The 16642-nt window shown below is 31.8% G+C and overlaps 1 protein-coding gene across 1 annotated transcript; it reads left to right on the top strand.

Moving 5' to 3' along the window:
- Nucleotides 1-13608: 13608 nt before the first annotated feature.
- On the top strand, nucleotides 13609-15910 carry LOC129287783 (putative UPF0481 protein At3g02645). The gene is made up of 2 exons (XM_054924029.1): nucleotides 13609-13730; nucleotides 15100-15910. Exons 1-2 carry the CDS (start codon nucleotides 13615-13617, stop codon nucleotides 15743-15745), a joined length of 762 nt encoding a protein of 253 aa, XP_054780004.1. The 5' UTR covers nucleotides 13609-13614; the 3' UTR covers nucleotides 15746-15910.
- Nucleotides 15911-16642: the final 732 nt, after the last annotated feature.

Below are 16642 nucleotides of genomic sequence, written 5' to 3'. Positions count from 1 at the left end.
GAAGGAATGGGGTCTAGGGAACTTACCTCAAGTGTTTCTAGCTTCAAAATACTTCCAATTTCATCCAAGAATAAACCCTAGTAGTGCTCAACTCATCCTCTTTACTTTCTCGTTTCTCTCCTCTCTAGTTCTGTATCAATTTACAATTAATATTTTGTAGAAAATAGTTGTTTGCCATGGCAGATGCTTCATACATCGTGGTGTATGGCATAGATAGGCCCCCTTCTCATATCATTTGCATTTTATGTATTGCAGTGGATATGATTCACATTGCAGCGTGTGGTACAACAGCACTTTATCTCTATTTTCTTCTCTTTTCGATGCCCGAGAGGCCTGACTTGATACCGAACCCATAATTAGGGCTTAAACACAATCGAATATGGTTATTAGACCTCCCTAGCCATACACCACCTCAACTTATTTAATTATCCTAATTAAGCTTAATAAATTAGGGAATTAAAAACTGGGATATTATAGTGGACATGTGAGTCACATGATTGTGATGTGGCAAGTTATGTGAATAATAGGTTATGGTCACATGTCTAAATGTATTGTGACAATGCACCTAAGGTATGTGAGATGGAAATAGGTTTAAGGTATAATGATAAGTTTTGATGTGTGGTTAAACATGATTTAAGAACTTAGTTTCATATATATGTGTTTAATTTACAATTGATATATAATTGTATAGGATAGGTATTACTTTAGGTACTGAGTGCTCAGACTAACCCCTTTCATTTAATACTTTACAGGCTCTAGCTCTGGTGCAGAGAAGGGGAAGGATCAAGAGGCTAGGAATTAGTTCATTCCTACTGTATGCGTTTATTTTACATTTATTTTGTGTAATAGAATATTGTTGCCAATTTTAGGTTGCATTATTGCAATTGTACTATTTTATTGTTACAAATGTCTGAATTATATTTTAGCTATGAGTATTTGTGTATGATGAAATATATTTATTGATAAAGCCAAAATACTATTGTAAGTGTAGAAATGATGTTTTAACCATTTTATGATTGATTTTTGATGCAATGTAATGAAAATTACCCCCTGATGTTTTTTGAAAAATAGGGTTGAGGAGTGATTTTGTGTTATATTGTTATTTAAGTGCATGTGATGTATTGTAGTGGTAGTCCTAGGTCTAATGGATACGGTCTAGGTGTTAGGAATAGCTTTTGACATTATTGTGGGGTTTGGACAGCCTTTTGTGTGTGAAAGTTGTAAAAAGTGCTAAAAATGTGTTTAGGTGTCCAACTTCCTGATGTGACTTGTTTTGAAAGTGAATTCTATGCCATTAGCTAGTTTACGAGAAGAGCTTTCTGTAGATACCTAGATCATGTCATTTGAATGTTAGATGGAGAATCAAGCTGTATTGAAAGTTCCTCAATTTTACTGTCATAACATGCAACATGTTATGGCGCGTGGTATAGAGAACAACATGCCACGACATAGCGTGCATAAATCATGGCATATTGCCCTGTTCTATAGTAAATGAGTTGTTCTTCAATTGTATTCATTCTTTTTCACTCCTTTGAGGTATCTCATGCTTTTATAACTTGTTTTTACTCTGATTGATTAGTCAATGGATAATTTGAACGTGTTTTAATTTTAGAAAACTTAGGATCCCTTGACTTGAAAACTAAAACTTGGTAATCTACTTAATAGGTTAATCTTTTGATTATCATGAGTTTTATTGGTTAATTATATTTAGTAATGAGGAATTTTACATCTACCCAGATAGAACTTCAAGTAAAAGAAGAGATCAAGAAGCTATTAGAGGATGGTTTCATCCACATATGACAATATTCCTTATGGTTATCCAATATAGTCTCAGTCATGAAGAAGAAAGGGAAGATTAAGATGTGTGTAGATTTTAGAAACCTTAATATGGCTACTCCTAAAGATGTGTACTCCATCCTATAATAGACCTGCTTATAGACTCTAGAGTTGGTAATGAACTCTACTCTTTTATAGATTGCTTTTCTAGGTGTAATCTAATTTTCTTTGCACAAGAAGATGTCTATACGATGGCCTTTTGATGCCTTGGTTCTATTAGCATTTTTCGAGTAGGCTATCATGCCTTTTGGCTTGAAAAACATTAGGGCTACTTTTCAAAGGGCCATGAATGATATCTTTCATGACATGATAGGTATATTTATAGAAGTATACATAGAAAATACCATAGTGAAGTTCATAAAGAAAGAGCTCCATATAAGGCACACCAACGCTTGCAAAGAGCTAAGGACATCGGACTTAGATAGAATCCATTGAAATGTGCCTTCAGAGTATAAGTTGGGAACTTCTTAGGTTCCTAGTGTTGGAAATTGTGCCTTAGAGCCTATCATTGTACTATGAACATTTTTATTTAATGAATTTTTCTTTTGTTATCATATTAATTATATGTTTACTATGATAACTATATGCTTGGATAAGCTATAGTGATTGACTTAAATGTCTTTGGTCAGCCATCTATGACGGATCATAGATGAAATAAAACTAGTATGACTTTGATTAATTATAGAGATACAAATCAAAGTCATATGCACCTGAAAGGATATAAGATGCTGGACCGACTCGCTATAAGAAAGTTGCATCGTATGAGTCATAAGCTTATCTTATATATAACCATGTCACTAAGCCCTTTGATTTGAGACCATCATGGATTCCTATATTTAAAAATATATCTATTTGTGTGTGTGTGTGTATATATATATATATATATAATGTTATGTTAGTTTTAATTTAGTTTTTTATGATAAATTAAATTTAATAACTAACATGATATGAGGAAATATCATACTAGTTCTATAATTTAAATTTATGAGATACATTTAAATAAGATATGATATCACAAATTTAATTTATTAGATAAATTAAATTTTATTTCGTTGGCTCTTGTTTTAGATTAAAATAAATAGTTTGAATTGAATTGTTGGACATATTCAATATTAAACTAAATTTATTTTAATTTAAAATGAATTAATTAAGAATTAATTGATAAGAAATGATTTTCAAAATAATTGTGATTATTTTTGAAAATTCATAAGGAAAGATAAAAACCCTAATCTATATAGTATAAAGAGGGATGAGCTTCCTAAAAGATATAAACTCTTGATGGCAAAATATTTTGAGAGCCACAATATCCTGGAGAAAAGAAAAGGAACATCAGACTAAAGCCATAAGATTAGATCTTTGAAGGCTTTTGCATAGATGGACGAACATTAGTTATTAGGAGCGCTACCACGCTGTTCATGTTGGAAAGCTGTTTATGTGGATATTAGTAGAGAGAGTCGATCTGTGTTGTTAGCTCTTGAGGTACAAATGCTTGAGGGGAGCTTGAGAAGTTTGACATTTAAAAGGTACTTTTTCTATCCACCTTGACTTAAATGAATTTAATTAGTCTACGATATTGATTGGGGTTTCTAGATTTTGATTTTAATTTTTCCACTGCACCCCCCAATCTAATACCTAGTGCACCAATGAGGGGTAGAGGTGGATTAGAACAAAGCTAAGGTCATGCTGTAATCACAAGCTCCCTCTAACAAGATTGGCTTCAATGATTCCTGAGACAAGTCAATTACATCAAATGATTTGTCTCCAACCTAGTAGGAAAGACCAAGGAGTTCTCGGATTTGCTAAAGTTAAAGTAAAATCAAGACTTCAAATGTATTGATATGCCTTTGAGAAGATCAAATAACACCTTTCTCAACCCTCAATTTTGGATGTGCCAAGGGAGGGGGTGCCATTATTTTTGTATATTTCTCATGTGAGTAAGTCTATAGGGAGCTTGTTAGCTTGAAAGAACCCTTCAAGTTATGAGCATTAATGTATTATCTTAGTTGATGCTTAACTGTAACAAAAACAAGATATTCAACAATAGAAAAGTTATGTTTGACTTTATATTTTCCTTACATTAATCTATGCCACTATATGTTAAAAATAGTAATTTTTGTAATCTCCTAGACTGACCTCAATAAATATGTGTTGAGTAAACCCATCATGTTTGGGAGAATTAGCAAGTGAAGTCTTACCCTTGCTAAGTTCACCTTAGTTTACTACCCTCAGAAATTTGACAAAGGGCAAGCTTTGGTAGACTTCCTTGTGGATCACCCTTCTCTGAATCCTTGGTAAGGGATCGAAATAGACTTGAGAATCTTTATGGTAGAACCCAAGTAGCCATGATCCTTGGTACTTAAGTTTGATAGCCCAAGTATTGAGGAATCTGTAGGTGCTAGTGTAATTGTTATCTCCCTTAAAGGAGTACACATAGTGTTCTTTATGAAGTTAGATTTGTTAGATATGGCAACAACACCTAAGAGTGGGATGAATTAGGTGTTGATGAGGAAAATTTTTAACTAATGAAATATTTTCACAATCAAGTTGAGTGAAAACACAAATAGTAATAGCACACAAATATAGTTTTCACAAACTTTAGTTGAAGAACCAAGAGAGACAGAGCGTAATATAAATGTGTAGAATGTAAGGAGTTAAGGGATAGAGATACTACACAATAAGTTTATTCTAGTTCAGCCCAACCACTTGCCTTATGTCTAGTCCTTAAGATCACTCTTTAGATTTTTCATTATGTTCACAATTTTAAATGGATTCTTTTCGTCACAGTACAATTCACAAGTTTGCTTGAGCAATTGCAGGTTGTTTATGAATGTCTTAAATTCAAGAGAACACCTCTCCTTATAGCAAGGGAATCTTTTCTTACTAAATTCATCTTCAATGAGAGAAACACTACTGCAGGATGGACTTTTTATAATGGTTATTTTGAACTTTTTACATTGGTTATAAAGGGGTAGTTAAAAAGAGAGTTGTGAAAAATTTACTTTTTACATTGGTTAATCAACTGACGTGGAAATTGGACTTTTCAAGTTAGTTATTTATATTAACCGACGTGGAACCTGGAGTTTCCATATCGGTTGTTACTGATTTTCCATGTCGGTTGTTAGTTGTTAGTAACAATCGACATGGAAAGTCCAGTTTCCATATCGGTTAATTAATGGAAACTGATGTTAAAGGTTTTTTAACATTGGTATTTTATACTAAAATTGTTAAAAGTCTTTTTTTTTTAAATTATTTTGTTTTTCTTAACATTCAAATTTTAAACCTACAAATTTTATAGTTTATACAACAATACAAATAGCCAGCTAACAAATTCATAATGGATATTCAACTATATGATATATTTATAAAATGAATTAAAATGATATGTTCTCCATAAAACTATGTTAATCTATATATATAATTGTTCAACTACTACAATATTCTATAATTTTTTCAACCTCTTTTCACTTTGAAAAGTACTCTTGAAGAAGTTGTTGAGCCAATACATCTCGAATGTTGTCAATCTCTTCTCCATTATAGGGCTCCATATTTTTAAAAGTCTAAATAATAAAATTTATTAGAATAATATACTTTATGGAATTAAATACAAGAATTTAAACTAACAAAAAATACCTCTTAGAATCTTTCTGTAGTCCCAACTTGAACTATCTCATACATGTAAACATATAACATAATATTTGCATTTTGTGCTTTCTGGCTGCCTACGGCATTGAAATAAATGAAGATTTAAAAATTAAATATAAGGGATAATTAAACATGAAATTTAAAAGTTTATATATACTTATATTTGGGTAAATCCATTCCACCAATGATTTTGGCCTGCGTTCCCCAAGAGTAAGCATATAATATATCTCAAATGCACTATTATCATTTGTAAATGAAAACACATTATAAAAGCATAAATATCTCATGAATTAAAGTTTTATATAAAATAAGACTTACTTGTTGAAAATCCATATGAGCTCTTCACTTGGTTTTTTCCCCAAAGAACAAAATCAATATAGTTCATTTTGATTCAGCAAAGAACACAAAGTGACTAATGATAACTGTATCATATAAAAATTTAAATAGGTATAAATAATGTGAATATATACACACATACACATGCATGAGTAACAAATACTTGTCCATCAATAATTAGTGCTAGATAACATGGCAATTTCATATCTGACATAAGATTCATCACGTATGTCATCCTTCTATATACTACATTGTTAGCTTTCTGCACAGCTTCTAGGCACAAAAATCCAAATGTGTTTTGTTTTTTCATTGCATAACAAATATTGTAGAGGTACCTTTCAGTGAAATGATATGAAAATGTTAGTAGTACGTAAATAAAATGGAAAAAATATGAAAAAGTATATAGAGAAGTCACAAGATTCTCAATTTAGCCTATGATATGTCTAGCTATCACACATATCCTAAGAGAAGCAAATTGGGAAGCCAACAAGTTAGCCCCATTTGCTTTAGGGTTATAGCTCTCTAAGGGGTTGGCTTATAAGATTATCATGGTTTATCATAGGGAATACCCTTCAATCTAGGTTTAGGGGATTCTAGTATGCACAGTCGATTGGGATCAACAAGCTATTATTGATTGGATGAAAAAGAAATTAAGAACTATGTGTTGAATCCAAATCTAAGGATAACCTACAAACTGAGGCTGTAGGCAAGATAGTTCACAGTCCTAATTGACAAATTGTACAAGAAAATGCAGGATGGGTTTCTTGAATGTATCAGGTTCAAAGATGCAATGGCTCATCCATAAATATGGATTTTTTTTCCCTTATGTTAATTGATTGCATGAAATTTATGAAAGGATGCAAGAAATGTTAAAGGTATAAACTCATATAGACAGCACTCGCTTTAAAGCTCCATAGTATGGTGAACCCATGGCCTTTTCGAGGGTATGCCATAAAATCATAGGCAAGATTTCCCCTTCTTTATTGAAAGGGCACTCCTTTATATTTGTTGCAATAAATTACTTCACTAAATAGGTAGAAGCCCTTCTAATCAAGAAAGTGTAATAAAGCAAGGTGATCAACTTTATCTAAGAATAGATTGTGCATAGGTTTAGGATTCCCTAAACCATCACAACAAACTAAGGAACCATATTCACTAAAGATGAGACTAAGGAATTCATAAAACATTGTGGGATCATCCTACTCTACTTGACTCCTTACTATGCTCAAGCAAACATACAAGTTGAATCTTCAATAAGATCATCATTAGGATTTTAGAGATGTTAGAAAACAACTCAAGAGATTGGCACATTACACTTTTAGAGACCATATAGGCTTATTGAGTGTCTATTCAGATTGCCACAAGTATTAACACTTTTGCCTTAACTTAGGGGAATGAAGTACTCTTACTAATGGAAGTAGTAGTGCCATCTTTATAGGTGATCTAATAGCATGACCTAATTCTTGAAAAATACACTGTGACGATGGTACAAGTGTTAGAAGACATAAATGAACCTCAACCCGAAGCGTACAATTACATTATAACACCAAAATAGAAGATCACTAAGCTTATAACAAGCACATCAAGCTTCAGACATTCTAAAAAAGCGAACTCATATGGAAAGTAATTTTACCTCCTCGAATTAAGGATAGGGAATGGGGAAAGTTATGGCCTAATTGGGAAGGGCCATTTAAAGTTTCAAAAGTCCTAAGGTCTAATGCATATTAGTTATCTAGCCTAGAGGGAGTACCTTATAAAAGAGCGATCAATAGGAAATACTTGAAGAAATACTACCTAGCAATTCTAGGGAACCATTATAAAAAAAAACCAAACATATATAAAGAGCTTGGCCTTATGGCCAGATAGTAAATCAAAATATTCAAGGATAGATTCATTGACTGAATAGGAAATAAAGTAGAGAAACATCAAATTCTTAGCCCTACGACCAAATAACAAAAGAAATATAGATTGCCCTACTCATGGGATGAGACAAGATTGTTGAAAGTTTTAGTAGATAGGGTGGCCTAGAGTTTTATAAGCCTTTGATGCCAGCTTGAGCCAACGCAAGCTCATTTTGCTAAATGGGAGCTTGTTCTACTTTCCTTATGATAAACTCTTTGAAATTAGTGTGTTGCTATATTGGCTTCACCATGGCAACCTTAAGTTCATTCTTATGAAGTAATGTGGCATTCCGCACAAACTCCTTTGATGATAAAGCTTCATGTAGTTAGAAAAGTTGGGTCAAAAGCATGGTTTCCTAAACTTAAAAAGCTTAGAAAGTCACTTGGACAGTGCATTAATTGACATCTACTTTACATAAGAGCTTCCTCTAGTGATCATCAAGATGTTTTGGCTCAATCTTGCAACAGATAGCTAATATGCTTTGAGACTAACTAGTAGCCATGAACACACACCCAAACATTAGCTTCAAACTACTACAACCTAGATGATTAGGGAACTCAAATTGTAGAGTGGTAATCAGCTGCTAAATGAGCTTCACCACATCTAAGATTATTACAAGCAAGTCCAGTCATAGCAACTTGCACATGTGGTGAAGCACCAAGCGTATGCTATCAATTGCTAAATGAGGAACCTTGGTAACCTCTATGTCTAGATCTAGGTCAAGGCCTAAAAAATCTATAAGCTTTACTTGATGGGACGGATCATCAAGAGATTCTTGGTAATACTCACATAAAATAATTTAAAGGCTCTGGGAAAGTTCATGAAGTAATTGTTGCCATATCCTAGCTCGACACATGGATAGTGGAATACAAAAAAGCTAAGATGTACACAGTCATTTCTCCCCCTGGCATCGAAATGTTACGCATAAGGAAGGGGTAATTGCTTGGAATAAAATTATTATGCTAGTCCTATGACGAAAATAGCTAAAGCCTAATCTAATAAGAGAGAAGACTTGGCCTAACAATAAGCCGGTTTCACATAAGCAAGTGGAACATCACGTTTAGAAAAGTAGTGATGTAGGCGTGCCCACTCTACTCTACTAAATTATTTTAGAGTACTCATTCTCCCTACTTCACATGATAAGGTGCACCCTTAGCCACAAAGTGGTACGAACATTTACTTGCTCCTAATGGCATAAAACTTGAATTCAAAAGGAGCATACCATTGCCATTTTTCTATAAATAGGCAACAAGTGCATGTCTAATGACTTTGGACACTCTACCAAACTTACACAAGACTTGCCTAGCACAAAACACCAATCTTGACCTTGTGTTAACCACCTATGCTCAATGAGAACTACTTCTTTTATGCGAGCTTAGCTTCCTAGGCTAGGTTTTACTTGTTTTTTTCCCTTTCTGTTCCTATGGAGCACGCCATTGTATTCACTCACCAGTAATATAATCGAGCTTTACGCTTCACATGGTGTGCCCTTTATTTTTTCTCGCATGCACTTGACTCTCCAAGGAAATTGTGGTAAAAGATCTTGGGAACCCCTTATCATCTAATTCAACTCACACTTTTGAAGACACACGCCTTTGGCACACTTGGCACACTCCTAAGGGCTATGATGCTATGGCCCCTTTCTCGAAAACCAAGCCAACAATGTCAATAAAAATGTAGGGTATTAATACGCAATTAATAATGATAATCAAGTTTAGATTTGGCACATTATAAAAAGTTAAAACATGTCTACATATAATGAAATCTATATCAGATAACATTATTTATAAGATGTAAACAATGCGACTTATTCTTCATGCTCCATACAATACATGAAAAATATGTTGATTTATTTTTCGAACAATACAATCAATTTTTCAAATTTTGTTAATTTTAAAAAGAATTTTTTATTTTTTTAAAAAAATTCATAGGAGACTTGAGACTTGTAAGTTAGTCACTTTTTCGGTTAAAAATGTCAAATCCAAGATAAATTTTGAAATAAAAATTGCAGCACGTTTGCTCCCATGTACCAAGTCCTACATCCATCCACCTACCTCCTCAATAATTCTTAATTTCTTATTCCCTTCCGAACTTATCCATTATCTAATTGGATATATTTAAAATTGTTTAAGTTAAATTTATTTAATAAAAATTAACAATTAATTGACTAGCGAAAGTTGAGTCTAGCAGGGTTAGTCTCCTTACCATGTAATGAATTAACATTCGAATCTAATTGAAAAATATGCTTATATCTAACACGCAATTATTCAATATATGAGGTCACCTGCACCCAAAAAAAAACTAATTTAAATCTTGCATTTACTTCTTATATTGCAAATGTTAATTCTTTTGTTGGGCCCAAAAAAATTGAAATGCTAGACGTCCTATTTTAATGCACTTCATCACTTTGCAAACTCTTTTGACTTTATTTCATACTTACATTACATATAACATAATTCAAGCACCATATAACATAATTGCATCCCATCTTTTCTCTCTCTCTCTCTCTCAAAATTCAGACAGAAGCAGATTTTTTTTTTTTCAAATAAAACTTCATGACAAATTTATATTGACTCTTTGATTGATCCCTTATTATAAACCAAAATAAAAACTTGACAATATTTAATAAAATCAATGATACACTTTGAGAAAGGAGAACAAGAAAAGGACAGAGGAGGGATCTAGAAGTGATAGGTAATTTGGTAATTAAACATAAAAAATTACTTATTTTGACAGACCTTGGACTCTAACTAGAATATTTTGATCATTTCATGGGACTTGGGGATATTTACAATGCAAGAAGAAGAAGAATGTTTTTTATTTTTGTAATTAATACACTTTACCTTTAAATTTCACTAGTAGAGTAGACACATGATTCACAACAACCATTCAAGAGCTATATTGAGATTTGAACATTTGCTATCTATAACAAAACTGTCAAAAGTCAACATAAGACGTGCCCAATTTATCTTTAGATGAGTCATAATTAAAAATTTTAATATTTAAAATTTAAACAATATGTTACCCATGATTGATTATTATATCTACTATTGCCTGCTGAAGTTTTGTTTTTTTTGGCCAAACTTATAAAGAGTTTAATATGATATCATAAGCTATTCGATTCTAAGATTAAAAAAAGTAAAAGCCCAAGCTAAAAGAAGAAAATACCGAAAAAAAGGAAAAAAAAGTAGTAGAGAGAATATTAATTAAAGATAAAGAAGTTAAAGAAGTCTTGTCTAGAAATTGGAAGATAGATTAAGAATAAGGTTTGAATATGTCTAACCAAATGATTAAAGTTATTTTGATGAAGTAGATCACTCTCAAGTATATACTTAATATAAAGAGTCTAGGAGTGCTTAAGTCACTGATGGATCCAGAAAAATCAATTAGTGGAGACAAAATTTCTACCAAAGATAAATATTAACACTTTTTAAGAAATTAATTTTGAAATGTTATTAAATTATATTAAATGTAAAATTTATTAAAATTAAATATTATTAAAGAACTACACTAAAAGTCGAAAATTACAATGACCTATAAACTATATCTTTTAGGATCCTTCCTTTTGTTTTTTTATCAAGAAAAAAAGTTTATGTGAAGTAACAACAAAGTCTTTATATCAGTAGCAGGATTTGTGGTCGCATTCTTATGAATAATGGGTCAAATCCTTAAAGATTGAATTTTTTTCTTAATATAACACACTTGATGGGGTATTAATTATGTTTTTTTTCAATATTATCCTATTTAAACTCATTAATTATGAAAGAGAATATGTAATGCAAAATTAAAATTTTTTATTTAAATAAAGGTAAAATTAGAAATTTATCCTATTTTCACACGAAGTTAAAAACCATATCTACTTAATTTTGATTGGATAATTAGAGTTACTTCATAATAAAAATTAGAAGAAGTATTCCACAGTAACCATTCAAGAACTCTTCAACCTTTCCAATCTCCAATAAAACACAATTATTGTTGTGCCCAACTTTCTTATTCAGACAAAGTCATAGGTCAATTCTTTTTTTTTTTCTTTTAACTCCCAACCTAATCCTTCCCCATAGGGAAGGAATCGATCAATTCTTTAATATTTAAAATTTTCTGGCTAAAAAGGTTTTTAATATTTAAAATTTAAAAAACAGCACGTGATTGTTTATTTTTTATTATGGTACTAAAACTTAAATTGACTCTCAGTGGTCTTTTTTTTTTTTAATTTTCACAGGCAATAAATGGCCTTAATTAGAGGCAAGTTGAACTAGATAATGTTTAATTATATTCAATTACCATGTTGCTCATTTTTAAAATCATATATACTCCCCGAGCTACCTATCCAACAAGTAAACAACCGCGGAGTCCTGTTTTGTCCCCTTTCTAAGAAGGATTTTAAACTTTATTTAAAATTATAAATTAATTCTCTAAACTTAATGTGATGAATTTTATGTTATAAGTTTCCAAAAATGTTCAATTAGTCACATATCAATATGTTGCTCTCACTCCATTCAACATTATATTATAAAATATCTTTAACTGAATTACACTTTCTAATGAGTTAGTTATTTATCTTTAAAATTATATATTATTTTCATATTCATCCTTTTTAATAGGATGTATCAATTGAAAAACCTTATTAATTATACTGAAATTTTTGGAAAAAAAACCTTAGAAAGACCAATGCCGGCAAGGCAGTAACGTGTGACACGCTTTGTTCACCAAAATATTGAGAGAAGTTAAAAATATTTGAATAAACGTGACCATTTTTCTTTTCTTCAAGTACACACTAGCTAGATAAATCTAAAAGACAAAAATCATACGTCGTATAGAAAACAACTAAAGCTGTGTAATAAATTACAATTTAATTTGTCTCTGAAAGTCGCCATGTCTTGCAAATGTGAACGATCTGACACTTTGGTTTCATTAATATTTGACCCATAAATCCATCCCTCTTAACAATATTGGAATGAAGTCCCGTAGTGGTGTCTCTTCAGAATAAATATAAGCACAGAGATTAGTGCACGGAACTCAGATAGTAATTAGATTACTCATCCAATTCAAAGAAGCCATTCCATTTTCAGGTTTCTCTTGACTTCTTTCTTTTGCATGATACACTCAGTTTCTCGTGTTATTTCAGATCTGAACTTTCAGACAAGAATCTGAATTTCTTCTCATCACTTTCTCTCTTCAATTTTCTCACAGGCTGGGGTTCAATTCAATGGCATCTCCTACAAACCCTAGTATCCTATCCAAAGCTGAATATGAGATGGTGAATCACATTATAGACATAAAGGAACTCGAAGATCTGAGCCCATTTGAGCCTAACAACATCTACAGAGTCCCTTGCACTTTAAGGAATCTAAACAACGAAGCTTACACTCCTCAGTTGATCTCCATAGGACCTCTTCACTTTAACCAGGAAAAGCTGAAACCGATGCAGAAGCAGAAGCTAAAATATTTCATCCCTTTTGGGTTCGTGTCAACAATCACGACGAAGCCATGAACAAGTTCAAGGGATTCCTTGAAAGAGAAGAGCAAGCCATACGCCATTGCTATGCTGTGGAATTCCCACACATCAACAAGGAACAGTTCGTGGCCATGCTGCTAGTAGATGCTGTCTTCATCATGGAGCTGTTTCTGAGGATTTCATCGACGAAACAAGGCGATAATGATGACGACGATGACTGTATACTGAAACAAACATGGCTAAGCAAGAGTATCCAGAGGGATTTTCTGTTGCTTGAAAACCAGATTCCATTCTTTATCTTGGATGAGTTATATGGAACTGTCTGCCTTGAGATTGATGATCAGAAACATAAAACGTTTTTCGATCTAGCTCGTGACTACTTCAAGTGTTATGATCCCCATGGAAAGTTTACTAGTTGTCCCGATAAAACCCAGAAACCAGTCATGGATCACAATATCTCATGGAAAAATTGCTGTGGTTCGGTTCCTATCCCGCAGAGGAAGTTTTCATCTGCAAGATCGGGGAAGAACAAACCAAAACATTTTACTGATTTAATCAGGTAATTTTAGCTTTGTCTAATACGTTATAAAAAAGTCCCTTTTAGTTTCAATAGAAATATGGGTTAAAGAAAACTTTTCTCCCTAAACTTATTTTTAAGAATTACTGAACACTCTAAATTGAAGACTGGGGTAATATTTACTCTAATCAATTTTTTCCAGGAGCAAAATTGCCCTTTCAGTTAGAGATCTGTTATCTTTTTTGTTATATATTGATGTAAAATACTTGTGGAGCCCATGCACAGTAACAATAAGGTATTTTAACCTATTTTAGTCATTTAATGTGGGTCAAAGAAGCTAAAAGTAGTAGTAACAATGGTAGGAATTGGCTTGATTTAAGCGGTGAAATGGTAGCAAAATGAGTCATAATGTCTTGCTATCAATGTGCATGGGTTTCACAAATGTTTTACATCAGTAGATAATAGAAAAGAAGATGGGTCTTTAATAGAGGGGTGATTTTTCTTCTGAAAAAAAAAATCTTTTAGAGATAATATTGCCTTATCTTTCAATATAAGGTGCTTAATGTTCTTAAATTTTCTTTTACATGATCTTTAACCTTATAAATATTAAATTCAACCATGGTTAACTGCTCATCACTCATAGTACTATTTAAGTGTTTATATATATTATTACCACCATCCATATTAAAATCAAGTCATTGGTTCTATTATTGCTTTTTCTCGTATGATATTGTCACTTTGTGATGTAACATTGTTATGTCATCAATTTATAGAATTAATTAATATCATCATGTTAAGGCGTCGGCATTGCTATGATGTTAAATATTGCTAATATTAATTGATGTAAATTATAAAAAATGAAATTTAAACTGTTAAAATAACATATAATTGACTACGTCAATGAAATTTAGCAGTTTTATTATATATATACATATAAATTTAAAATTATAATGGATATTTTATTATATACATATAAATTTAAAATTATAATGGATATTTTATTACAGATTTTTTACTATAAAATGATAATAACAAATTAACATTTTGTGAAAATGGTCCCACATATAATTAATGATAAACTCAAACTGCTACCTCTATAAGAATTTGAGCATGAAAGACTCTGATATATAATCCTCACAGACAACCATATTTTGTAGGGATTTAATTAGTCTAGGGAGAATAACAGTTAGGTTTCAAAAAATTAAATTAATGACCCTCAAGTTAGGTCTTTGAGACATTTAAGTTTCAACAAGGGAAACACTCATATTATAATTGAGATTCTTGTCTGTAGTCATTTGAATTAATATATATTTGCAACTCATTTTTTAAACAATTTTATCAATGATTTTACTGTCATTAATTCAATCTTTGGACTTAATTATAATTCTCCCTTTAATCATAATCTGGCCAGGTACTTCTACCTTGGTAAGGGTATGACTCAATGTAAAAAAGGGTCATCCTTACAGACTGCAACGAAGTTGCAGCAAGCAGGAGTGAGCTTTGAGAAAGTCATGAATAAACCCTTACTTGACATAAAGTTCCGGAAATTTCCAATCCTGACATGGTTTCTCTGCTTGGGTTGCATACCAACATTCACATGCTTCAAACCTCGTTTACAAATCCCTCAATTCAAAATGAACTGCACAACAGAATGTGTTTTGAGGAACCTCATTGCCTTCGAACAGTGTCACTATGCAAATGAACCTTATGTCTGCAACTATGTCTCTCTCATTGACTCTCTCATACACACAAAAGAGGACGTTGAATTGCTGGTTGAGAAAGAAGTTATAGTCCATGAACTTGGATCTGATAAAGAAGTAGCTACCATTGTGAATGGTCTCTGCAAAAATGTTGCGACCGACAATACGTGTTATGGAGAGATTATAGACAAACTCGACAAACATTATGAGAGCATGTGGAATCATACTATGGCTGCATTGAGGTTGGTTTACTTCAAAAATACTTGGAGAACAAGTTCAACTGTGGTCGGAATTGCCGTTCTCATATATACAATGCTCAACTTTTATCGACTTCTTCGTGACCATTACTTTTTTTAGATAAATGCCAAAGATCGCATCTTAAATGATAATGTTGTTTTAGTTTCGTATGTTTTCATTTAAGTGTTTTATAGTCGGGAAGTTGTAAGTTTGGGCTTGTGAAGGTTTCGTTATATGATGTGACGTACATCTTTTTTTATTTGTTATTTTACTTTCAATACAACAATGAGAAGTTAAGCCCACGTATCTTTTTCTATGTTTACTTATGATCACATGCTGAACATTTGGATAGTAATTAAAGGTTTTTGAACCAAAGGATATTAGGTCTAGCTATTATTAGAAGCCAGTTTCTTACAATGCAACAAATGAAAGTTGAATTTCACTCAAAGAGCAGTTTACATTTAGTGCTTGATCATGTTTTGAATAAAATTACTTTCAATAAGAGGACATGTGTGACAAAAAAAAAAAGTTTTTGAACCAGTAAGAACTAGGAGTGAAAATCGCGTGAGGCTGTTCTGTTGCCTCGATTTGATTCTATACTGAATGAAAGAAATTTGAAAATTAAAGCTTAGAAGAAAAGAAATTTCATGCAAATAAGAAAATTTTTTTGGCCAACTGATAAGATTCATACGTGAAAACTAATGTAGAGGATCTAATTAAATAGAAACTATGCATAGCTTGGGGTCTAGTTTCCATGCTTATCTTGAAGATGACCACCATGTACTCATCCTTGGGATGAGATCTAGACCATTCAGATTTTAATCTGGATGGTCCAAATTAAATTGGATAACATATTATTATATATTATATTTATTAAAAAAATTTATAAAATTTATAAAAAAATTTTAATAAATTTTTTATTTTTAATATGGTCTAAACTTAATTTAAAAGATCTAATTTAATATTAAAATTTTTATGATTAAAGTATATTAATTATTCAGATGTACTCTTCACAAT

Source organism: Prosopis cineraria, unplaced genomic scaffold (assembly GCF_029017545.1).
Source record: "Prosopis cineraria cultivar Desert tree isolate PC_DT_omini unplaced genomic scaffold, ASM2901754v1 PC12, whole genome shotgun sequence".
In the NCBI taxonomy this organism is placed as follows: Eukaryota; Viridiplantae; Streptophyta; class Magnoliopsida; order Fabales; family Fabaceae; genus Prosopis; species Prosopis cineraria.
This window is presented reverse-complemented; position numbering and strand designations above follow the sequence as displayed.